This window comes from Solea senegalensis, linkage group LG19 (assembly GCF_019176455.1).
Source record: "Solea senegalensis isolate Sse05_10M linkage group LG19, IFAPA_SoseM_1, whole genome shotgun sequence".
Taxonomy (NCBI): Eukaryota; Metazoa; Chordata; class Actinopteri; order Pleuronectiformes; family Soleidae; genus Solea; species Solea senegalensis.
The window spans coordinates 13,861,310-13,885,161 of record NC_058038.1 but is presented as its reverse complement, the minus strand read 5'-3'; the positions used below and the strand labels follow the sequence as shown (position 1 = coordinate 13,885,161).

The 23,852-nt window shown below is 39.3% G+C and overlaps 2 protein-coding genes across 3 annotated transcripts; one reads left to right on the top strand and one right to left on the bottom strand.

Moving 5' to 3' along the window:
* Positions 1-394: 394 nt before the first annotated feature.
* Positions 395-10,678, top strand: LOC122785846 (GDP-L-fucose synthase-like). 2 transcript variants are annotated; one of them, XM_044051831.1, is made up of 11 exons: positions 395-1,894; positions 5,227-5,412; positions 7,771-7,885; positions 7,981-8,109; positions 8,242-8,315; positions 8,620-8,753; positions 8,864-8,928; positions 9,089-9,155; positions 10,007-10,086; positions 10,274-10,373; positions 10,466-10,678. In XM_044051831.1, the coding sequence occupies exons 2-11, from the start codon at positions 5,258-5,260 to the stop codon at positions 10,519-10,521; spliced, it is 975 nt and encodes a 324-aa protein (XP_043907766.1). In that variant the 5' UTR covers positions 395-1,894; positions 5,227-5,257; the 3' UTR covers positions 10,522-10,678. The 2 variants fall into 2 exon arrangements, with proteins under 2 accessions (XP_043907766.1, XP_043907767.1); XM_044051832.1 differs by lacking the exon at positions 395-1,894 and having other exon boundaries at positions 5,159-5,412.
* A 4,047-nt stretch (positions 10,679-14,725) lies between these two features.
* Positions 14,726-19,957, bottom strand: LOC122784854 (GDP-L-fucose synthase-like). The gene is made up of 10 exons (XM_044050245.1): positions 19,511-19,957; positions 18,417-18,531; positions 18,193-18,321; positions 17,959-18,032; positions 17,577-17,710; positions 17,403-17,467; positions 16,345-16,411; positions 16,168-16,247; positions 15,836-15,935; positions 14,726-15,743 (listed from the first exon to the last, which is right to left on the bottom strand). Exons 1-10 carry the CDS (start codon positions 19,663-19,665, stop codon positions 15,688-15,690), a joined length of 975 nt encoding a protein of 324 aa, XP_043906180.1. The 5' UTR covers positions 19,666-19,957; the 3' UTR covers positions 14,726-15,687.
* Positions 19,958-23,852: the final 3,895 nt, after the last annotated feature.

Sequence of the window (23,852 nt, the reverse complement as noted above, 5' to 3'; positions counted from 1 at the left end):
TATTCACTATTCAATTTAATCAACACATTTAATTAAGATTTTCTGCAAAATGCAATAGCTTACAACATTTATCTTATTTGCTCTGTTTACATAGCAATTCTGACACCTATTGGTGATTTACTGGTACTACTGCCTTGACAATGACACTTGCAATGGATAAGATAAGGATAATTTAATAGCATTTAATAGAGCCTTGTAGTAACGTATAAATACGGTAATAAAATCAAAAAATAGACTGTTTAATATACGACACATGACTTATTTTGGCATACAAAAAACCAAGTCGTAACCAAAGACTACGCTATGTAAAATGTGAATTAACTTTTATTAGTAACTTTGGTAAGTTTCAGATTTCAATTCATAAATAACATCGATGGAGGGGGGCCCAAAAAATATAGTCTGCCTAGTATAGTCCATTTATTTAATCCGGCTCTGCCTATGGATGCTGTGTCTGACATCACAGGCTGCATTAGCGTTAGCAGAGGGGTAGCTGCGTAAGTTATGCAGCTATCGCAATATCATGCGCAATATCAATCCTTGAGAGAGGTAGCAAACAATTTGTCCGAAGTTTTTTCCAAAATGTAAAGTATCATTGAATAACATCTGACACTTTTTTCAAGTCTATCATCTTTAGTGCATTGTAATAACTGCAATGTATCAACGCTTTAACCCAGAGAGCCGCTTAGGCCTCTGGGGAAACAACAATGTGCCCTGTCCGCTATGCTACTAACTCTTGTTATAGGGATTCCACCGATTCTCTGGGAAACGTTGTCTGGGCTGCACGACCTACGACCTGACTCCACAACTGAGACCCTGTTGACCTCCTCCTTTCAACCTGTAAGTATAATGTACAAAGACTGATCAACCTGACATGAGACGCAGTATAAGGCCAATCTGAACAACTATCCGCTACTTCCTTCCTTAATGACTGTCCAGAACCGCATGGCCCTTACTGTACGTTTATTCCAATTAACACTGCCCCCGACAGCCCTGTGACCAGCCCTGGCAGGACTCGAGCTGACCAAATGGCAGGAGACTTGGGCATGACCTCCATGTTTGGCAAATGGAAGGGGCTGATTATGTCCATTATGGTCTCCCTGGCTGTGTTCATAGCTGTACTGGTCCCTTGGTAGGTTGTTGTTGCATTCCCTGCATCCGCACACTGACCAACATGGTCATTATACTGCAATGATGAAAGAAGCTGACCATGGTGATCCTCCCCCCTACCAAATGCCCCCTACGTTGACCAAACCAACATTGACATTGGAGACGATAGCAGGGCGACCTGGACTACTTTGTGTGAGTACTTTTCTTTTATACTCAGGGGAAATCTTATTATCCTCATCTTATATCTCATCTAAAGGAGGAAATTGGATTTTTTTTTGCCCGCTCACAACAACACCATACCAAATAACAGTTCATAAGGAAGTCCTACAGTGCAGCCGCTGGCAAGGAGGGATCAATCTGGGTGCAGCTTACTCGTGTTGACATCGTGCCAACAGGCTGGCCACCAACAAGGGACTGCTAAGTCTTAACCATGGCTCATGTCCATCTATTGGTCCATCTATTGAACCAATCACACTTACCTTACAATAACACATACCCGTAGACTACAATAAACCTTAATTCTCCTTATCAGGTGCTCTTCTGAAATTATATTACATGTCATTTTAGAGAAGTACAGCAGCAAGTAATTTCACTTAGCGGAACCCACAGCTGTGTTTTGTATTTTGCTCGTTGCCCGTTTGTTGCTTGCAGCAATAAACCTTTTAACTATAGCGAAGTTTCCTCTCCTATCTCAAAATACGAAACAACAGAACCTGCCTACGGCTAACGACTTTCGGTGATTTTGGATGTAAGTGTACGTTCGCCACTACACCGACTGTACCAAAAAGTAAGTGCAAGCTCAGAGGAGACCTGTGCGTTTACAGAGGAATGACCTGCATGTGCACGTGAGACAGGCCTCTTCCCTGTCTGTTTATAAATCTCTTCGTAAACTCATCTCTTTTCATCTTTTCATTCACTGTTTTTGTTTTTATTGTGCTTAATTCCACAGCTGCTACTTTTACCCATGTTTTATGTAATTTAACCTTTTTTTTTTTTAGATGTCTTTTATTGCCTTGTGTGGTCTTTTTTTATGTCTTTTTTATTTTGTCCATCAGACAGGTGCTAAACCTCAGAGCACAATGGTAGACTGGAGTCGAGGACTGTAGGCAGCTGTTCGAGGCACACATATGAACAATATCGCCATAATCAAGTAGAAGAAGGAAGTTGATATCATAAGCTTCCTAGTTCTGATGGGAAAAACATGACTTGTTACTGTAAAAGAAACCAAGCTCCACCCTTAATTTAGAAACAACATTTCTAACATGCACTTTGAACAGCTCCCCATCAATATTTAAAAAAGGTTAAAAGATTTTAAAAGGGACAATAAAAACCCTGTTATGATAGATTACTTGATCGTTTAACAACCCTCACTAACAGCTGTGACAGAGAGTAAAAACACTCACATGTGCTTGAGGCCATCTTGGATTTCTGTATAAATCTTGACTCTCTCGTTGCAAAGAAATAAACAATGTTTCAACAACTCATTTGAAGAAAATCCCTAATCTTCACCGCTGGGATCCTTGTCTGGTGAGAGAAAATTTATTTTTAATCATTTGGATAAGTAATTTAAGAAATTAATTATTATTAATAGTTATTTGGGATAAAAGTGTGCACACTACTCAGGAAGAATGGGGCATGGACTGGCCATCGGACATACCGGTCAATGCCCATGGGGCCGACGCACATTTTTGGGCCGGCCTGGGGAAGTCATAATTTTATCAAAAAAGTTTATTTATTACCCAAGTGAAAAAAAGTACTTTATTGTATTTCAAGTATATTTATATTTCTGATAGTATGTTGAAAATGTACTTACACAAACTCTCTTACTCTTTGTAAATATATAAAAAGTATACTAGTGTCACGCGGGGCCACACGGTGGTGTAGTGGTTAGCACTCTCGCCTTGCAGCGAGAAGACCCGGGTTCGAGCCCCGGTTGGAACAAGGGCCTTTCTGCATGGAGTTTGCATGTTCTCCCCGTGTGTGCGTGGGTTCTCTCCGGGTACTCCGGCTGCTAACACTTTTAACATACTTAACAATAATATTATTATTATTATTATACTATATTACACTTGATAGAAATATATTATCTTAAAATGTACTTTAAGTGAAAGTTATGTGTACTTTCTAAAGTGTACTTTTTGATTTTTGATATATTTTAAATTGTATGCTCAAAATTGCCATTGTAACATACACTGAAAGCACATTTCAAAAGTACACATTTTAATATCAACCCTGTAATATTATGTTTGAGTGTATTTTAAGTTACATTTTAGTCTAATTATGAAGTGAAGTTATTCATGCTAGTACTTCAGGACATTCTTTTAGAAAGTGTTCAATAGTATTACTATAAAAAAAGGCACTTAAACCCATTTATGAAACTTTGTGTTGGTGTAAAGTACACAGATAGCAATTATTGCAGCTGTTCTGTAATATGTAAATAGCCTATTTCTACAAGGTGTACTAAAGTACCAATATTTGAAAATGTTTAAAAGCCATAATGTAAATGTTCATACATGTGTTGGATAACTTTGAAGAGATAGTACAAGTTTTTTGTGTTTACAATGTACTGTTCTAATTAAGATATGGTACAAATACATTAAAATATATTTTTTCACCTAGAAGTATAGTCCCACATGTCTTTCAGCCTTTAGTATACATTTGCAAGTATATGCAAGGTAGAAAGTAATATAGCAAAGAAATAATAAAGTATATTGACTATTAACTGCAAAGCATCCTTTTTTAGTAATTGGAATGAGCCAAAAGTATAATTAAGCATATTATTAGCACAGTAAGAATATATTCAAAGTATAAAGCTTATATATTTTTAAGACACGAACAAATATTTTTTAATTTACTTATAATCTAAACATAGTACACTTTTATTTTACTAATTACGCATATATTAGTACATATAAAGCCATATGCTTAAAGTATACAAAATATACTTTAAGTTGTTCCACTTTAGCGCATAAAAGTACACTAAATACACTTCAAGTTGAGCTTTTCTACACTTGAAGTATAATGATTAGTGTGGCTTCAAGTACACGAAAATATCCTACATTTTAGTACACTTAGCGCTCTTATTTTTCAGCTGGGTAAAAGTGCTTTTTATCGATTTGAGACACGAAACGCGGCGGAATTGGAGTGACGTGAGTATGGATCAAAAGCGCAAGGGGGCGCAGCAAAACTCAGGCCGTTACAACGAGTTCTACCTCAGCTGTGGGTGCAGGACCGCCGGCGTCATCATCATCATCAAGTGCAGAAGTGCAGGGGACTGTCGGACTGGCCCATGTGCATGTAGATATTCAGGTGGATTCAAATAAACAAGAGAAATAATGCTATGAGTAGACTTGGTGTCCAATTTACAGTGTTATTTTTAGCTTGCCAGATGTTTGCAGGTGTTACCGCTTACAGTCATGTAGACTAATATTAGTGAAACATTGCTTTGCCGAAATGGATGTTTAATCACCAGTGGGGTTGCAGCGATTACTAATCATGACTAGATAAATCAATAAAAATAAAAAAAAACATATTGATTATCTATTTTGAAAAATGCAATTTTTTGGTCCCAGTCCGGCCCTGATCACCATGTCTGTCAGATTTTGTTGCATCTGTATTTCAAAGTTCTATTATGTCTTTACTGTTGTGTTCCGTTATAAGGGTAATACCAAATGTTGACACTTGTGAATACATCAAACCGGAAGAGCTTTACACGCTATGCAATGTTGTTGTTATAAAGTGAAGAAAACGGCACATACGAGTATTACGAGGTAGCGAATACTACATTTACCATAGTCTTTCGCAGTCTAGGTCATTCACATGAGGTCACACTCAAATGGAGTTGACAAAACAAATGCTCTTTTAATGAGAACAATGGCCTTTTTGACAAGGTAAACAGTCAAAACATACAGCCATTGTCGGTGACTCCTGATCTGGGTTGTACCATACGTCAGGACATCTGAATTGAATATAAAAGAGAAAAAGACAGCCTCCACTATTTTAAGGCTTTGCATAATATGATCTCCTTCATAGGTCTATGAATCTTTTTTCTTTCTTCCTCATCTGCTCACTAGTTTTTTCCACCAGTATTGTCTATTTATCTATTTTGTCTTTAATCAGTCCCCTGGAAAAGACAGCTAAGAAATAGAAGATGGCATCAGGGGAGCAGACAGAGCCGATGCGTGTGCTGGTGACAGGTGGATCTGGGTTGATTGGCAAAGCCATTGAGCATGTGGTGTTTAAGGAAGGTGGGAAACGTGAGGGAGAAGAATGGTTCTTCATCTCCTCAATGGACGGAGATCTAACGTAAGTTGCCAGAGTTGTAAGTTGATTTTTCACATTTTGTCCTTACCGGGTGTGTGTTTTTTGCTCTTTTGTCTCTTGAGAATTCATAGATGGAGTTTATGCTTACAGAGGCCCTTATTTATCAAATGTGTGTACACGCGCACGCTAATTTTCACGCAAAGATGCGCATTTATCAGTGTGGAAAATATCAGCTCAGACCAGACGGTGCACGCAAGTTTGAAATAGCGGCGGACTCGGAGCGCAGGTTGTGACTGTTTGGATAAATGTTATCGCATGTTCAGAGGTTCCAAACTTGTGGATTTTGCCACAACGGGTGGCACTCTGCGGCATAAACACTGGCACGCTGGCACCTCAGTGGTCCTCACTGTCCTCACTTCATGGGTTTGAGTGACAGCTCCTGCCGCGGCAGATACAGGCTTTAAGACAAGGTACTGTATAGTCTCAGTTTGGACTAACTTCCCAGACAAAGCAATACGTTTATTAAACGCAGTGTTTTAAAGATGTTTTTCTTAAAAATATTATTATTGTTAAGCCTGAGCAGATACAGCACTGAGATGTGCTCTATGAATCTATAATTGCTGCTCTTTGCACCACAGGAAGTCATTCCTGAATGTGGCTATTAAACTGTACAACTCCTCCCTCTGATGATCGGACTCCTACATTACATTACATTACATTACATGTCATTTAGCAGACGCTTTTATCGACTTACAATAAGTGCATTTAAACATTTGGGTACAAATAAGAGCTAGAAGTAAGAGCTTCAAGTAAATGGTAATCTATAAAACAAAACAAACTAAACAAACTCATCCTCACTTAATTTCTAACTATTTGTATATTGTATATATTTCCAGATTGTCTACTTTATTATTGTATTATTATTATTATTATTATTATTATTATTATTATTAATAATAATAATAATATTATTTTAATATTTTATTTTATTTGTCGACTGGCTACAGGCAGAGATGGACTGGCCAATCGGGAGCACCGAGAGTTTTCCCGATGGGCCGATCAGTTATTTTTTTTATAAAATCGTAAATTTACGAGATTAAAGTCGTACATTTATGAGAATAAATTAGTAATATTCTAACCTCTTTTTAGCTGGAAGTGGTCCACTGCAGGGTTATCGGTGGATGAGTCAGCTGCTGCTGTGCTTGCTGGACCTGAACTCCTCCTGGATCCGAAGTCTTAATCATCAGTCGGATTGTTACTTTAGAAACCACAAAACCCCTCTGAATGGAAAAGCAGCGATTTCCTCCAAGTCCGCCTGGTTCTTTATCCATCGGTGGAAAAGATGCATTTTCTAAAACAACATGTTAGAATATGACGACCTTAATATCGTAAATTTACGACTTTATTCTCGTTAATTAAGATTTTAATTTCTTTAATTAATTCTTTAATTTCGTTAATTAAGACTTTATTCTCGAGGTCTGTCTTTAAGAACAAATGTTTTTTTGTCAATGTGGCCACAATACTCCGTCGTACTTTTAGTGTTATTACAAACAGACAGCGATTTGTATGTCGGTAATCAACCGGCAAAACTAAACCCAAAGTAACAACATGAAAAGGTCGATAGGATAAACCGGAATCACAATTACCGCAACATGGGATTTCTCTGGGTGAACTGACGATCTGACACAGCAGCAGTGACACATCCAATTAACCACACTGAGAGCAGCTGTGCAGGTGAGCCAGAGCTGCCACGCCCAGCCAGAGAGGGAGAAAGACGAGGAGAAAAAACAACAACAACAACAACAACAACAACAACAACAATACTCCACCCACAGTCACAACATCCTGACTTCCCTTGATCCCACTTTTCAGGCTGAAGGACACTTTTTTGTTTGAAATTCCGACGATACTTTTCAGCTTCTGAAGCTTCTCTTCGTGGTCTCGAAAATATGAATATATGGGGGCTTGGAATTCAAATTACAAGCATTTTCAGCCACATAGGCCGCATGTGTACAGTTTTTTGCAAGTTTGCTAAATGAGGGCCAATGTGTGCCAAAAAGGAAAAAAAAAAGTAGTGAGCACAGTCTTCAAAATACAGATGTATTATATTTTTACATAGTATAGGTCTATTTTTATTGTTATTATTATTATCATTATTATTATTATTGTTGTTATTGTTATTATTATTATTATTATTATTATTATTATCATCATTATTAATAATAATATCATCATCATCATTATTTTACATATTTCCTTTATACTGTTTACTTCACGCTCCTGCTTGGACAAACAGGAATTCAAACAGACAGTTATCAAAGCTGAGTTTCTTGTGATCTTTAAACAAACAATTGCATAAAGTCTGTCTGCCTGTCTGTCAATGTATTCAAATATAAACAGGGATGTTGAGCAGACCAGAGCTGTGTTCGAGAAGTATCATCCCACTCATGTCATCCACCTTGCTGCCAAAGTGGGAGGACTCTTCATGCACTTGAAACAGAACCTGCAGTTTTTGGTGAGTTCATGAACCCCCACTGTAAAAGTGAAGTCTTGTATCTATTGTCTTTGAACTGTAATGGCCAGCGAGTGACAATCTGACTTCTTTTACAGAGAGAAAACATAAAGATCAATGACAACGTCCTGCATACTGCCCATGAGACGGGTGTTAACAAAGTCGTGTCTTGCCTGTCCAGTTGTATCTTTCCTGACAAAACTACATATCCCATTGATGAGACAATGGTAAGTGCAGCTACACGTGTGGAGTGTTTTTGAGTTACTGAGTTTTTAGAATGTTTCAGTGACGTATCTCAGTGCTGTGTGTAAATGATAAGAAAATGTAAAAAAAAGATTGCCTTATTCTCACTCTCCAAGATACACAATGGGCCACCTCATGAATCAAATTACGGATATTCGTATGCCAAAAGGATGATTGATATTCAGAACAGGTAAGCACCAGGTGTGTGTGTCTAATGTGTGCATTCATCTGACACTGAGACTAAGGATAAATGACTGGAGGATTAGTGCTTGACCAGATAAACCGGTTCAGTTGTCTTTTGTTGCTTTTATTTAACCTGTGCTTCCACTGCTCTGTTGAACTTAACTGAATGTATACAATGAGCATGGTACCCATGAACTACTTTTTTTCATGGATATGACAAATGCATTTGTGTGTCATTTCTGTTTTGGCAAAAGACAGAAATGAACAACTACAAGCATCTGAAATCTTCTCTCTCTTCTCTGTGGTGACAGGGCATACTTTCAGCAGTATAAGCGTTGTTACACATCAGTCATCCCAACCAATGTGTTTGGTCCCTATGACAACTTCAGTCCAGAAAATGGCCACGTGCTCTCAGCACTCATGTGCAAGACACACAAAGCCAAACGTGTGTAACTCACAACCACAAATCCATCTTCTGTAACAGTGACTACAACCACAGATAAAAAAACCACACAATAACTGTAGAGGGTTGTTTTTCTTCTTTGTCTCTCACAGAAGACGGAACCCATGTGAAGGTGTGTGGCACTGGAAATCCACGAAGACAGTTCACCTACTCTCTGGTACAGTCTCAGTGTGCTACTGTCAGATAGTTCACAGTATACAATTAATACAAACAATATATATATATATATATGTTGCTATTTAAATATCTTACAACAGTATGAACGTATTCCAGCATGTTGACTAACAAAGTCTTCCCATTGTTATGTTTATTCTCAGGACTTAGGCCGTATACTTGTCTGGGTCCTGAGAGAGTATGACGAGGTGGATCCTCTTATCACTTCTGGTGCGTACACTTCTCACTCTGAATGTACATTACGTGTATTACACATTATAGTCATCTTCCATAATATCAACTGTCTCCGGCCCTCTCTCACTCCTCACACCACTGCCATCCTGATCCAGAGCCTTGTCACTTCCCGTTTGGATTATTGCGACTCACTTCTGTCTGCTCTCCCTCAAAAACCCCTCCATGAACTCACCACTGGTTCAGAACTCTGCCGCCCGTATCATCTCACGAACCCCCTCCATCCATCACATCACACCTGTGCTACAGCAGCTCCACTGGCTCCCCCGTCACACATCACATCAGTTACAAAATACTGCTCCTCACTGTAAGAGACAAACACAACTCAGTAGAAACCAACTGAAACTGGCAACTCACAAAGGCCTCTGTGTAACCGTGGCATCACATCATTTGTCTACAGAGTGTTCCTCATTATATCTTTGTTGTACATAACACAACTGGGGCAGAGGACCGATAACACAACTACACAGTCCTCCCTGTATTCGACTCTAGGTATCAGCAGAGGAAGGCTTAGGTGCCAGACATCTTGACCTGAAGTCTCTCCCCTCTCCCCCTTTTCTCCAAAACCTTAGATAGACCTTAACTCTGAGATTCACTGGACAGAAGATGCCCAACTCTTAACGTCTCCTTGTTCATGATCGGCATTGTCTCGGTTCTCCTCGGATCTGAGCTGCCTTCAATAAAACCTTTCAACTTAACTCATCACTGAATCCAGAGGTTCCATCCTTGGTCATCTCACTTGATAATCAAAATCTCCACAACAATCCAATCAAGTCCAAACTAAAAACTCACCTGTTGTTGTTGTTGTTGTTATTATTATTTATTTCCAGTTGGGTCAGAGAAGGAAGTTTCCCTCAAAGAGGCCGTGGACATGATCGCAAAGGCTTTGGACTTCAAGGGTGAAATAGTCGTATCCTTCAAACATTTTCCAGTAATCCAGACACCAACACCTGCTCCCACAGGCTGGTTTCAGGATTCCTTGATAATGCATGAACTGTTCAGAAGGTGTTCTATTTTGAGCAATCTTAAAAACCATGTTTATGAACCCGTTAAGTTTAAAAAGAATAATGCGGTTTACCCTTGACACTTCACACTAGTATGACACCACTATGTCCGATGGTCAGATGAAGAAGACAGCAAGCAATGACAAACTGAGACGCTACCTTCCTGACTTCACCTTCACACCGCTTGATGAAGGTCAGAGTTCATCGTACAAGTTAATGAATGTGGGTCAATATTGGCCTGTGTTTTAAAGTAACTGTTTCCTTTTATTTTATCTGTCCTTCCAGCCATCAAGATGACCTGTGACTGGTTTGTGGCCAATTACGACATTGCGAGAAAATGATGTGATGAAGCACTGAGCTGAAAACACTGCATGTTCTTGCTGGTGTTTTTCTTCCTCTATGTTTTGAAGTGAACATCTGCATATGAGCAAACATACAAGAGTTAATAATTACTTATGCTGTTGATGCAAATGTATTCTTCTGATTTACTGATTGACATCTTAAAGGTGCAGGGAGGGGCAAGATGACCATTTTGAATCATAATACCTCCTTTTTTTTACAGTGATTATGTTTTCTAAATGAACTTTCAAATTTAACGCAAAATCTGGTGTTCATGTACAACTACAGTGTTTGCTGTTTTTCTTAATTTCAACCTTCAATATCTGGCATTTATTTACAATTTCAACATACAGTAAATTGTAAATAAATGCCAGATATTGAAAGTTATTCTGGTAAAATGGACAAAAGCACTTACTCAAAGGATATGTTATTATTATAATAACAATAATAATTCATTTAATTTGTAACACACTGTATATTTTTTTTGTTATAGCTCAAAGTGCTCCAAAATCAATCAAAAGGAGCCTGTATATCTCTTACTTCCCTAGTCCCTCATTCAAACTCAATAATAAAATAAAAAGTCAGATGAAGTGAAGTACTGAGTGCTGTCCCAATTTCACTAAAAGCATTTGTGGCTTATGACCACACAAACTGCTTTTCTCCCCCTTTTTTGACCCCCAGTCGAGGCAGATGGCTGCACATCTTTGAGTCTGGTTCTGTCAGAGATTTCATCCTGTTAAAAGGGAGTTTTTTCTCTCCACGGATGTCCATGGTGTTTGCTCACTGTGTGAATGATTGAGTTGTACTAGAAATGATGACAGATTTCCCAAAGTTTACCTGCTGCTCTCTCATTCATGTTGTTGGGGGATATTTAATGTCTATATTGTTTTTACGGCCCGTTATTGTCGCCTTGTTGTCTCCTCTCATGTCACAATGATCTCTCTGATATTTTTGAAACTGGCAAAGAAAAAGATCGTTCTTGTTTTTTGTCATTTCCATGTAGATGTGGCCTAAGTTTCTAAAGTTCAAGTCCGTAATTGTTTCCTTGTGATGTTGAAGACATTTTCTTATATGACAATTAAGATAAGCCCTGAATTGTTGTAACGTCAGATGATACAAGATAATCTGTTATTATAGAAAACAATCTTATACAAACTACATGAAACCTACAACTTAAGTGTTGAATGTTGCAGAAATCAACTCTCAGATTCCACACAATCTCCCAACACAATATTGACTTTGATATTGACACATCTCACAATGGCAAGTGCATACAAAGATCAAGGCATTCATATGTCACACCTCACCACACAATCTCCCAACACAATACTGACTTTGAACATTGTTCAATATTGTCAATCATTGCAGATTACCCTCACTGAGATATTGCACATTCCATGGGGGAGGGTGCTGTTCCAAACGCCCTGTGTCAATCTCCACTGACATAGGGCAACAGGTGGGGTCACACCCAGTGTTGTTTTAGTCATTTCTATATGTGATAGTTTTAGTCACGTTTTAGTCATTTCTATATGTGATGGTTTTAGTCTACGAAAAGTTTTTAGTTTAGTTTAGTTTTGTTTTTTTTAAAAAAAAGAAGTATAGTCTTTTAACAAATCAATTTAGGTCAATAAGTATTGGAGATTACTGTTGGGCAGAAACCTTTATTCTCCATATTTCCACTTTTCAACATTTGTTTTCATGAATTGATGCCGACTTCATCATACAAGTGTCACACATAAGTTTGACATGAAATTTCCTCCACCGGTGGTGTGCCGCGACCGACTCTAGATCGGCTTGGAAAGGCTCGGGGCGAAGCTGGTTTACAGCGAACTAAAGCACTAAAGTACTAACCACTAACCAACCGTGTGGCCCCCACTCTGGATCAGTTATCACAAAAAAGACATTCCTTCTGGCTTGGCTCTTTCTGATCATTCCTGTGTGTTCTTTGACCAGAACATCGCAAGTTTTCCATTAACCCTTGTTCCGTTTATGGAGGCCATTGCCATGTCACCAGCTGTGAGTGCAGTCAGTTGATGAAACGGATCACAACTAAGGCAAACATGAGGAGACAGAAAACGCCCTCAGAGAAACACTATGAAAGGCCTTGAAAAGAAAATGCAGGAAAACACAGAGCAAGTGGAGAAAGAAATAAGCACAAAGCAAGCCTTTGTAAATTTAACTGAGTTACTCAAGACTAACTTTTTTCCATGGTTGATAAGCTTAACTTTCCTGCCCAGGTACCACAAATGCAAATATGGCAGTCAAAGGTGGCAGACATCAAGACATCACCCCATTCACGCAACGAGCCTCTGGCGCCCTCTGTTGGTTATGTTGGCAAGTGCAGAAGAACAGACACACACAGCCACCAAAAACTCCGTTGAGTGAAGTAATTAGCCATTTATGAAAGCTTGCTTGAGGTTTGAATTCCAGTTGTCCACATTATTATTTACTTAATGATTGATTTCCCTCTGATGTCAATTGAGCAGCTACAAATACCAGTAGAGTGAGAAGGCGAGTTGGACTATGGCTGAAGATGCAAATTAAATGCCCATTAAATATTTCAAAATTTGCACAATCACATTTTGTTCCCACACCTGCAGCAAGGTTCCTGCATGCAGTCGAAAGACATATGCAACACGTGTGTGTGTATAATTATAATTCATTTATTTGTATAGCACTTTTCATCAAAATGCTTTACATTACAAAATAAAAACATACACCATGAAATGTACACAACAACAAAATTAAGATAATGACAGTAAAAACAAAATGTTTACAGTCAGTGCTACAGAAAATATACACAATAAAAACCGGTGTGATCCTAAAGCAGCATAACAATTTAAAAACAGGAAGTGGACAGTTAAAAACTACTAATTAATAGGGGACATTAGGGGACTGGCCTGCCTGACCACAAGAGGAATACTGCTCCACAGTATAGGAGCCCGATAAGAGAAAGCTCGTTCACCAACTCTTTTCTTTTTCACAATTGGAATAACCAGACAGCTACTGTTCTGTGATCTAAGTGAACGTGTGGGCACATTAACACACATAAGTAAGAAGGTGCAAGACCATTTAAGAGACTCTGCCCCAACTCCCGGCTGGAGCCTGACCTGACCTCCGGAAGCTAACGGGCCGCTGCTAGCATGTGCTAGCATGTGAGCGCAGACAAAGCTGAGAGCAGGTGTAAACGGGTGGTTTATGGATTCGTTTTAACAGCGTCAACAGTCTCATCCTCGTGTCTGAAAGGTTGTTTATCCACCTCGCAGCACAACCCCCATTTCCGAAGTTTACCAAGCGCAATGTATTGTGGGTCTTCTTCTTCTTTATGGCGGTTGCTAACAACGATTTGGCGCATTACCGCCCCCATCTGGTGTGGAGTGTGGACTTAAAAAAAGACGAAGAATTTTATGTTGTATTAATAACAATGCAAACTAATAACGTTAGTTTGCATGTTCTCCAGGTTCTCCGGTTTCCTCCTGCAGTTCAAAAAAAACACAGGCAGGTTTAGGGAGTAGACCAATTTGAAGTGCATTAAAGGCCGTCAATATTAGTATAATGTGTATCCCCTTTAGTTAATGTAAACTAAAGACTCGCATACACCCGCCATGATGAAATTGATAATTATGTAAACAATTTATCGTGATGCGGATACACGTGGGAGCCACAGGGTGGCGCTGTTAATCAATAAAATGCTGATGACTGAACCCTACAACAGGACTGTCGTGTCTGCTGCATGAAATCACATCGAAACACAACGTTATTTCTCTCATTTGTTGTAAAATGGGACAACAGTATTGGTGGAAGTGAATGAATTGTGTCTACCACTTACACAATAAATACCTAAACATTTATTTATTATTTGTGTATTTCGGTCATGACATTTAGATCACTCATCACATAACAGTGCAGTTCACACAATATACATAACCGAAAGGGAAAAGTAGGAGAAGCAAAGCTTAACCAATCATCATACATTTCCTTTTTTTTTTTTTTTTTTTATGACATTTTGACAAAGAAAACATGTTTCAGCATCCAGTAACACTCAGAGATATAGTCTAGCTCTAGACAGTCAACTCAGACTCCATGTGTGTCTGAACATGTGTCCATGCTGTTCCGTCGCGCGTGACATTCTCGACTTGTTGCCTGGCATATTCAACTTCCCAAAAGTCACAAAATAATCCAATCAATAGAGGTCAACGCATCATATATATTTTTTTCATTTTTATTTATTTTTTTCTCCTTAGTGATTTGCTTCACCGTGGCAGCTAAATACTACTCATGTGTTGACATTTGTCTCAGTGTCAGCTGTTGTTTGGGTACATTTCTTTTTTTTTGTTTGGTTACATTCGCTTCCCCTGCCATTTCCCACAGTGTCTACAGATTTCTGTCCCTGACCTTTGTCATACTTTCCTTCTGTGTCATTCTGTATCGATTAATAGTCATCTCTACATACTTCTTTTTAAATACACTCAGTTTTGTTGATTTTTTCATCTCCTCATCCATATTGTTCCACTGTCTGACCCCCGTGACCGATACAGTAAAGGATTTTAATGTAGTTCTTACCCTTCTCTGCCTAAACCTCATGTTCCCTCTTAGATTGTGTCCCTCCCCTCTGTTCAGGAATAATGTCTGTAGATTGTGAGGGAGGTTTTTGTTGGCAGCCCTATAAATCATCTGTACTGTGCGGTATTTTATTAAGTCATAGAATTAAAGTATTTTTGATTTAACAAATAGTTGATTTGTATGTTCTCTGTAACTGGCATAATGTAGGATTCTCAAGGCTCTTTTTTGGAGTATAAACAGGGGATAAGTAGTGGTTTTGTAAGTGTGTCCCCAGACCTCTGCGCAGTATTGCAGGTATGGAGAGACTAGTGCGCAGTACAACAAGTACAGTGCCTTCTGGTTTAATAGTTTAACATGTAACTTAGGTTCGAAACATAATCACCGTAAAAAAAGAAGAAGAAGGTATTATGATTTAAAAAGTTCATATTGCCCCTCCCTGCACCATAAAATAATTTAATACATTTAGAGAAAGAAATGTCAATCAGCAAATAGGAAGAATAAATTAGCATCAACAGTATAAGTAATTATTGGTCATCGTATTGCAGATGTTAACTCCAAAACACCGAAGAAGAAAAACAGTGTTTTCAGCTCAGTGCTTCATCACATCATTTTCTCGCAATGTCGTAATTGGCCACAAGCCAGTCACAGGTCAACTTGATGGCTGGAAGGACAGATAGAATAAAAGGAAACAGTTACTTTAAAACACAGGCCAATATTCATCCACATTCATTAACTTGTACTATGAACTCTGACCTTCATCAAGCGGTGTGAAGGTGAAGTTAGGAAGGTAGCGTCTTAGCTTGTCAATGCTCGCTGTCTTCCTCATCTGACCATCGGACATAGTGGTGTCATACTAGTGTGAAGTGTCAAGGGTAAACCGCATTATGAGGAGGTTTTTTTGTTTTGTTTTTAGCTTAACAGGTTAATAATCATTGTTTTTACCTCAAAATAAAACACTCAATAATAATGCAATATCAAGAAATTGTTTTTCACTGAGAAAGCCACTTGTTTACGAGTACACCTGTCATAATAAAACCAGCCTGTGGGGGCAGGTGTTGGTGTCTGGATTACTGGGAAAAGGATACGACTATTTCACCCTTGAAGTCCAAAGCCTTTGCGATCATTTCCACTGCCTCTGTGATGGAAACTTCCTTCTCCGGCCCAACTGAAATTTAAATAAATGAACTTAGACAAATGCTAATAATGAATTAAACAGTGTGTCAACTTTCTCACATTTTATTGCGAGTGAGAAGTGTACTCACTGGAGGTGATGAGAGGCTCCACATCGTCATACTCTCTCAGGACCCAGACAAGTATGCGGCCCAAGTCCTGAGAATAAACACAGCAATGGGTATTAGTTTGTTAGTCAACATGCTGACATGTGTTCATACTGTTGTACGATATTTAAATAGCAGTACACAGTGCTTAACAAATTCATTAGAACCTGTCATAGAAGCGAGAAAACGTAAATATTTTAGAAATCTTTCGAAAACTTGTTTAACCCTTAGGAAATCTGAGGAAATGCCAATCTAAAGTCATCTTTTTACACCCACATTTGAGCCGGCTCACTGGAGTGGGCGCGGTTGTGTAGGCGTGTAGGCATTATGCACATTATGCTCGGTATGTGGTCGTGTAGGTTATAGGTTATGTCAGTCAGTCAGTCAGGTGCTGTGCCAATCTCAGCTACATCGGGTGATAGGCGGGGTACACCAGTCCATCGCAGGGCCACATACAGCTAGAGACAAACAACCATTCACTCTCACACTCACTCCTATGGTCAATTCAGAGTGTCCAATTGACCTAATCCCCACATTGCATGTTTTTGGACTGTGGAAGGAAGCCGGAGAACCCGGAGAGAACGCACACACTGGGAGAACATGCAAACTCCATGCAGAAAGGCCCTTGTTCCAACCGCTGCAAGGCGAGAGTGCTAACCACTACACCACTGTGTGGCCCCATATTTAGTGTATAACAATAAATATTATTTGCTGGCATTCATCTTCTTGTGGGTTGTTTTGGCTCAAGGCACCTGAGCCAGTCTTGACACAACCACTAAAACTAATATTTCTGTTCAGGGATGCAAGTAATTATTGATCAAGAATTAAGATTTAATTAGATGAATTCAATAAATTAATTTCTGCAAAAGACTATTGCAGAAAAATGATTTTGATAATTACCAATGCTTTTAATTTAGGACAGCTGTGCCAACTGTGGGTGGTGGTCTAATAAATCTGTTAAGCACTGAATGTTTTTATTTTATTTTATTTTTTTATCAATCATATACTGTGAACTATCAGACAGCAGCACACTGAGACTTTACCAGAGAGTAGGTGAACTGTCTTCGTGGATTTCCAGTGCCACACACCTTCACATGGGTTCCGTCTTCTGTGAGAGACAAAGAAGAAAAACAACCCTCTACAGTTATTGTGTGTTTTCTTATCTTTGGTTGTAGTCACTGTTACAGAAGATGGATTTGTGGTTGTGAGTTACACACGTTTGGCTTTGTAGGTCTTGCCAATGACTGCCGACAGCACGTGGCCGTTTTCTGCACTGAAGTCGTCATGGGGACCAAACACATTAGTTGGGATGACGGATGTGTAACAACGCTTATGCTGCTGAAAGTATGCCCTGTCACCACAGAGAAGAGAGGGGGAGAGAGATAATGAAGACAGACATTCAGTCAGCGGGAGCTTTAAGGAAGTTAAATTAAGGTAAATGAAGGTTATATAGGTTAAATAAAGGCAACAAAAGACAACCTGTGGAACTGATCCGGTTTGTCTGGTTAAGCACGAAACCTCCAGTCATTTATTCTTAGTCTCAGTCTCAGATGAATGCACACATTTGACACACACACACATACCTACAAAGCTGCTTACCTGTTCTGAATATCAATCATCCTTTTGGCATACGAGTATCCGTAATTTGATTCATGGGGTTGCCCATCGTGTATCTTGGAGAGTGAGAATACGGCTTTTAATTAGTATTCGTATTTTTAGAATAAGTTTGTTTTGTTTTTCATTTTTTAGCATGTGGGTAAATGATTTTTTAAAAGTTCCTTTAAAAAAACAAAACTCAGTGACTCAATCAAAAACACTCCACACTGCACTTACCATTGTCTCATCAATGGGATATGTAGTTTTGTCAGGAAAGATACAACTGGACAGGCAAGACACGACTTTGGTAACACCCGTCTCATGGGCAGTATGCAGGACGTTGTCATTGATCTTTATGTTGTCTCTCTGTAAAAGAAGTCAGATTGTCACTCGCTGGCCATTGCAGTTCAAAGACAATAGATACAAGACTTCACTTTTACAGTGGGGGTTCATGAACTCACCAAAAACTGCAGGTTTTCCTTCAAGTGTATGAAGAGTCCTCCCACTTTGGCAGCAAGGTGGATGACATGAGTGGGATGATACTTCTCGAACACAGCTCTGGTCTGCTCAACATCCCTGTTTATATTTCAATATATTGTTTAAAGATCACTCTGAAGAGAGACCAAAAAAAAAACTCAGCTTTGATAACTGTCTGTTTGTCAGAGTATTACGGCTGCTTTTTCCAGTACTATGTTTAAACATACAGTGTCTTAAATCCTTTTTTTCAGCACCACCTAGGACAGCCTTTTGTATTTAACAAATGTATTTATTGTTTAAAAAATGACGCTATTATAGTTATAATTGCGCATTTCATATTTTTATTTGAAAATTGCTTTCTCACAAAGCAATATTGAGGTTATTTGTATCGCTAAAGCAAAAATGTTGCGGGGCCCCCAGGGAAATTTCTTCCTCCAAAGGGGGGCCCAACAGAAAAAGTTTGGGAACCACTGACCTAGGCAATCTGATGAAAAGAAAATCACCAAATATATCAACACACCTGAGCAATAAGTACTCAAAAAATCTCATGTTTAAAATCGGATTTGTGAAATGAGCAGTAGCGTACTGTGGGGTTTCAGTCGGGGCCTTTTTTTTTTAAACTGACACGCGTCAGTCAAAGTAATAACCAAATAGGAAATGGCAGCTTCAACGAAAGGCCAGCAATACTACTAGAGAAGGTCCACGGAGCTATGATGCGTTTAATGACATATGGAAAATCCAGCTCAGCTTCACAAATAATAACCATATTCTTTCTGGAAATATAATCATAACATACTGAAAAAGTAATTGAATTCAGACACACATTAATTTGATTATTAAAAAAAAAGATAATAAAAAAATATATAATAACAATAATAATAATAATAATAAATACTTTTTTGATATTGTCAGGGCCAGCAGAGAAGGCCCCGCTGGCCCTGACAGCCCACCACTGGAAATGAGTGAGTCTTCTAGTACTTACTGAGTCTGACATGGAGCAACTGTAACAAAACAATTTCCTTCGGGATATTAAAAGTATTCTGATTCTGAAAAAAATGTGCCGTGTAAAGTAACTTACGTTAGATCTCCATCCTTAGAGGAGATGAAGAACCATTCCTCTCCCTCTTGTTTCCCACCTTCCTTAAACACCACATGCTCAATGGCTTTGCCGATCAACCCAGACGCGCCTGTCACCAGGACGCGCATCGGCTCCGACTTTACCGCTGATGCCATCTTCTATTTTAAAAAAAAAAAAAAGAAGAAAAAAAAAACTTTCCAAAAAAGTTGGTGTCGTTGCGAAAGTACACTTAATTCCACCCGAAAGTCGTTAGAGATAAGCAGGTTCCTATGGGCTTGATCATCAATCACCAAGGCAAGAAAGAGTTATGTTTAGGGTTGGCTGTGCAAGTATTGTTGCTAGTTGGTGACCCCTGGGAGGGTAAGGATTTAATTTTATGACATAAAAATTTAGAACTAAATGTCAAATATTTCAAATGTAATCTCATCTGTGTTGCTTGCAGGCAGAAGTCTGTTCTCTTCTGACAGCTCAGTGGTAACAGCCCATTTTATAGGTGGATATACTTCAGCAGGTAGGCGGGCAGTAAAGGGAAGTGTTGCTTTGTAATTACCCTAATGGTCTAAAATGTCTTATACATTGTGCATCAATACATAGTCATGATATATTGTACATTATTTGCAGTTGATTAATTGGCTTGTTCTACCTGTTCTTCAGAGAGGGAAACTTGTCCATTGGGAAAAAAGAATTTGTGGCAGAATTCAAGGCGTTATTCACACTTAAAATGTTAAAAAGTTACATCTGAAGGACTGGTGTATAACCATGCAATTATTTCACACAGTTTTGACATTGTAACAGACAGTTTTCATGTAATTGTACTGCACAGATCGGATTGTTTACTTTTGCCCCATGGATGGTGACTTTACGTGTTGATGGGTTTGAATTCCACAAAAGCCTGACTGAGGTTTACTCCCAGATACAGACAATATCTGCAACCTGACTCTCACCTCCTGGAGCACAAACAAAGTAACCATGACAGCCTTGCCAGGTCATCCACAATGAGTAAAGATGCAGAAACTAACAATTTGTATCACAGTCGGCAGCAAAAACATGAAATAAATACAAACAAATCACAATCGTGTACACCGTCACTGGAACGGTCAAGACTGTCTTCAGTAAACTGTAATGCACAGTCCACATGTGGACGGTGCCTTAATGTGTTGATGGGTTGGAATGCCACAAAAGCCTGACTGAGGTCAACTCCCAGACACAGAACAAACGTGAACGGCCTGAAATTTATACCTTGACTCAAGTGAAGCTAACAAACTGACACCAGGTCACACAAAACTGGTTTTGTTTACTGTTTTTTTGTTGGGATGGGGTTAATCCATCCTATCTTCCAACTGAAACGTAACTATGGATCGTTTTTTTCCAACCCCTGAAACGTCAACATAACTATGGGTCGTTTTGTGCTGCAAAGAAGGCGAGTCAAAGGCCCCAACTTGCCACACCTATATGACCTATACTGCATAGAATACTATACCTATACATCTGTCATTTCTGCCTTGAGGAAGATTTTTGTGCATTCACAGTCTTCATTATCCAAAACAGACCACATTGTTTTCTGTTGCGATCTGGGTGGACAAGTTTCTGCCTCGTAGCGTTGGAATCCCACAGAAACCTCACGTGTAATGGGCGAGGCTCCATGCATAAAGATGCAAATGAAACACAACCCCACTGGTCTTGTGGGAATAAAGTAAGTATAATACTTGATAGTTAGCCATTTAGAGTTATCACATTGTTATAACTTGCATAAGGAGTCGGACTACTGGCAGACATTTTAGAGCAGATAGGAAACAAAAAGAATATACAGTAGGAGTAGGAGTAAAAATCAAGAGATACGACTCTTTTGCCAGAGAAACCCTTTTGGATTAGTGATACCCAATCACTGGATTGTTGCATCACATGATGAAGATGTGTACACGTGTACACCGTCACTGGAACGGTCAAGGCTGTCTTCAGTAAACTGTAATGCACAGTCCACATGTGGACGGTGTCTTACATGTGGAATGCCACAAAAGCCTGCCTGAGGTCAACTCCCAGACACAGAACAAACGTGATAGTGTTACCAGCGTTTCGTCGGCCTGAAATTTATACCTTGACTCAAGTGAAGCTAACAAACTGACACCAGGTCACACAAAACTGGTTTTGTTTACTGTTTTTTTGTTGGGATGGGGTTAATCCATCCTATCTTCCAACTGAAACGTAACTATGGATCGTTTTTTTCCAACCCCTGAAACGTCAACATAACTATGGGTCGTTTTGTGCTGCAAAGAAGGCGAGTCAAAGGCCCCAACTTGCCACACCTATATGACCTATACTGCATAGAATACTATACCTATACATCTGTCATTTCTGCCTTGAGGAAGATTTTTGTGCATTCACAGTCTTCATTACCCAAAACAGACCACATTGTTTTCTGTTGCGATCTGGGTGGACAAGTTTCTGCCTCGTAGCGTTGGAATCCCACAGAAACCTCACGTGTAATGGGCGAGGCTCCATGCATAAAGATGCAAATGAAACACAACCCCACTGGTCTTGTGGGAATAAAGTAAGTATAATACTTGACAGTTAGCCATTTAGAGTTATCACATTGTTATAACTTGCATAAGGAGTCGGACTACTGGCAGACATTTTAGAGCAGATAGGAACCAAAAAGAATATACAGTAGGAGTAGGAGTAAAAATCAAGAGATACGACTCTTTTGCCAGAGAAACCCTTTTGGATTAGTGATACCCAATCACTGGATTGTTGCATCACATGATGAAGATGTGTACACGTGTACACCGTCACTGGAACGGTCAAGACTGTCTTCAGTAAACTGTAATGCACAGTCCACATGTGGACGGTGTCTTACATGTGGAATGCCACAAAAGCCTGCCTGAGGTCAACTCCCAGACACAGAACAAACGTGATAGTGTTACCAGCATTTCGTCGGCCTGAAATTTATACCTTGACTCAAGTGAAGCTAACAAACTGACACCAGGTCACACAAAACTGGTTTTGTTTACTGTTTTTTTGTTGGGATGGGGTTAATCCATCCTATCTTCCAACTGAAACGTAACTATGGATCGTTTTTTGCCAACCCCTGAAACGTCAACATAACTATGGGTCGTTTTGTGCTGCATGTGTTGGAGATCTCAGAGATATCCCGGTATCTGCTGCTGCTGCTGCTGCTGTGATGACCAGTAATTCCTGTTTCATTGTGTGATGATGTGCACTGACAACCTTTCTCCTTCTGTGGAAGTAAAATGACAGAGAGAACAAACCAAGGAGCTAAACTGAGTGTTAAAGAGACGATATTTTCTCACTGTTGGATGGAGATGTTTGTCTGGTTAAGCTGGGGGCTTCCTGTGGCTTTAGAGCGAGAGAGAAAGGGTCCCGATGTACGCCACAGTGATTAGCCGGTAAGCCTCAGACTATATCCCCCTTTTTAGTTCTTTCTGTTACAGTGCCAACCTTGCGTTTGCTTTTAATAATAAAATGTTAGACATGATCATTGAACTCCGTCTCCTTCCCTCCCCGAGTAAACAAACCTAAGTGTCCTTTCGTTTTGAAGGTAATAATTGACCTTTAGTACTGGTCCAAGTTAACTAACCTACATGATCTAGTTTAATTTTATAGTAGCTAGGCTGGTAGTTGATTTTTAAGTAAGTAACACAAGAATGGGGACAAATACAATATTGAGGTCTAATCCGGCTGTCCTGTTTTGTATAGGGACAGATAACAATGAAAACGAAGGGAGATATTGCTGACTTTTTTGGAAAGAGGCACAAATCAGGCCCAGACCACTAATCTCCTGTATGCTTTAGCTTTACTTGCTGAAAATATTTCCACTTGGTTATGCAGATTGTTAATGTAAAGTGGGGGACCCATGTCTTGCTGATGACTATTGTGATCACAGTAGTGTGTGTGTGTGTGTGTGTGTGTGTGAGACAGACAGGGAGATGCATGATTTTTTTGTTGTTTTTTCTGTAGACATCAATAATGACTGGCCAGACCTGTGGAGTGCTAAACAAACAGAAGACTTCAAATCCAAGAACCCCTCGTTGGGATCCAAAAACGAAAAATTGGGTAAGTTAAGGTAGATTGCTAGTTTGGGTAACTTCTGAAACAGTAGGCACAGATGACTGTGTGTGTGTGAAAAGGACCATGCACATGTACAGCTGTGGATACAGGAGGAGTTACATAGTTTGTTTATGCTTCACAGGATGTCTGGTCTGTAGCAGTGTGAACTTCATTGGGATTGACAAGGAGCAAGGTGAATCACTCTCAAGAGAATGTCAAGTGTCTGGCCAGGGAAGTAGAACAACAAGTCTGTCAGGGGAGGAAAAATGCGTTTTCC

Coding starts and splice junctions, on each gene's coding strand:
- LOC122784854 (XM_044050245.1), bottom strand. CDS start 19,665: ATGGCATCAGCGGTAAAGTCGGAGCCGATGCGCGTCCTGGTGACAGGC. Junction 18,033..18,192: donor ATCCCATTGATGAGACAATG/GTAAGTGCAGTG, acceptor TCACTCTCCAAG/ATACACGATGGGCAACCCCA. Junction 15,744..15,835: donor CTTCACACCGCTTGATGAAG/GTCAGAGTTCAT, acceptor CTGTCCTTCCAG/CCATCAAGTTGACCTGTGAC.
- LOC122785846 (XM_044051831.1), top strand. CDS start 5,258: ATGGCATCAGGGGAGCAGACAGAGCCGATGCGTGTGCTGGTGACAGGT. Junction 8,316..8,619: donor ATGATTGATATTCAGAACAG/GTAAGCACCAGG, acceptor CTGTGGTGACAG/GGCATACTTTCAGCAGTATA. Junction 8,929..9,088: donor GACAGTTCACCTACTCTCTG/GTACAGTCTCAG, acceptor GTTTATTCTCAG/GACTTAGGCCGTATACTTGT.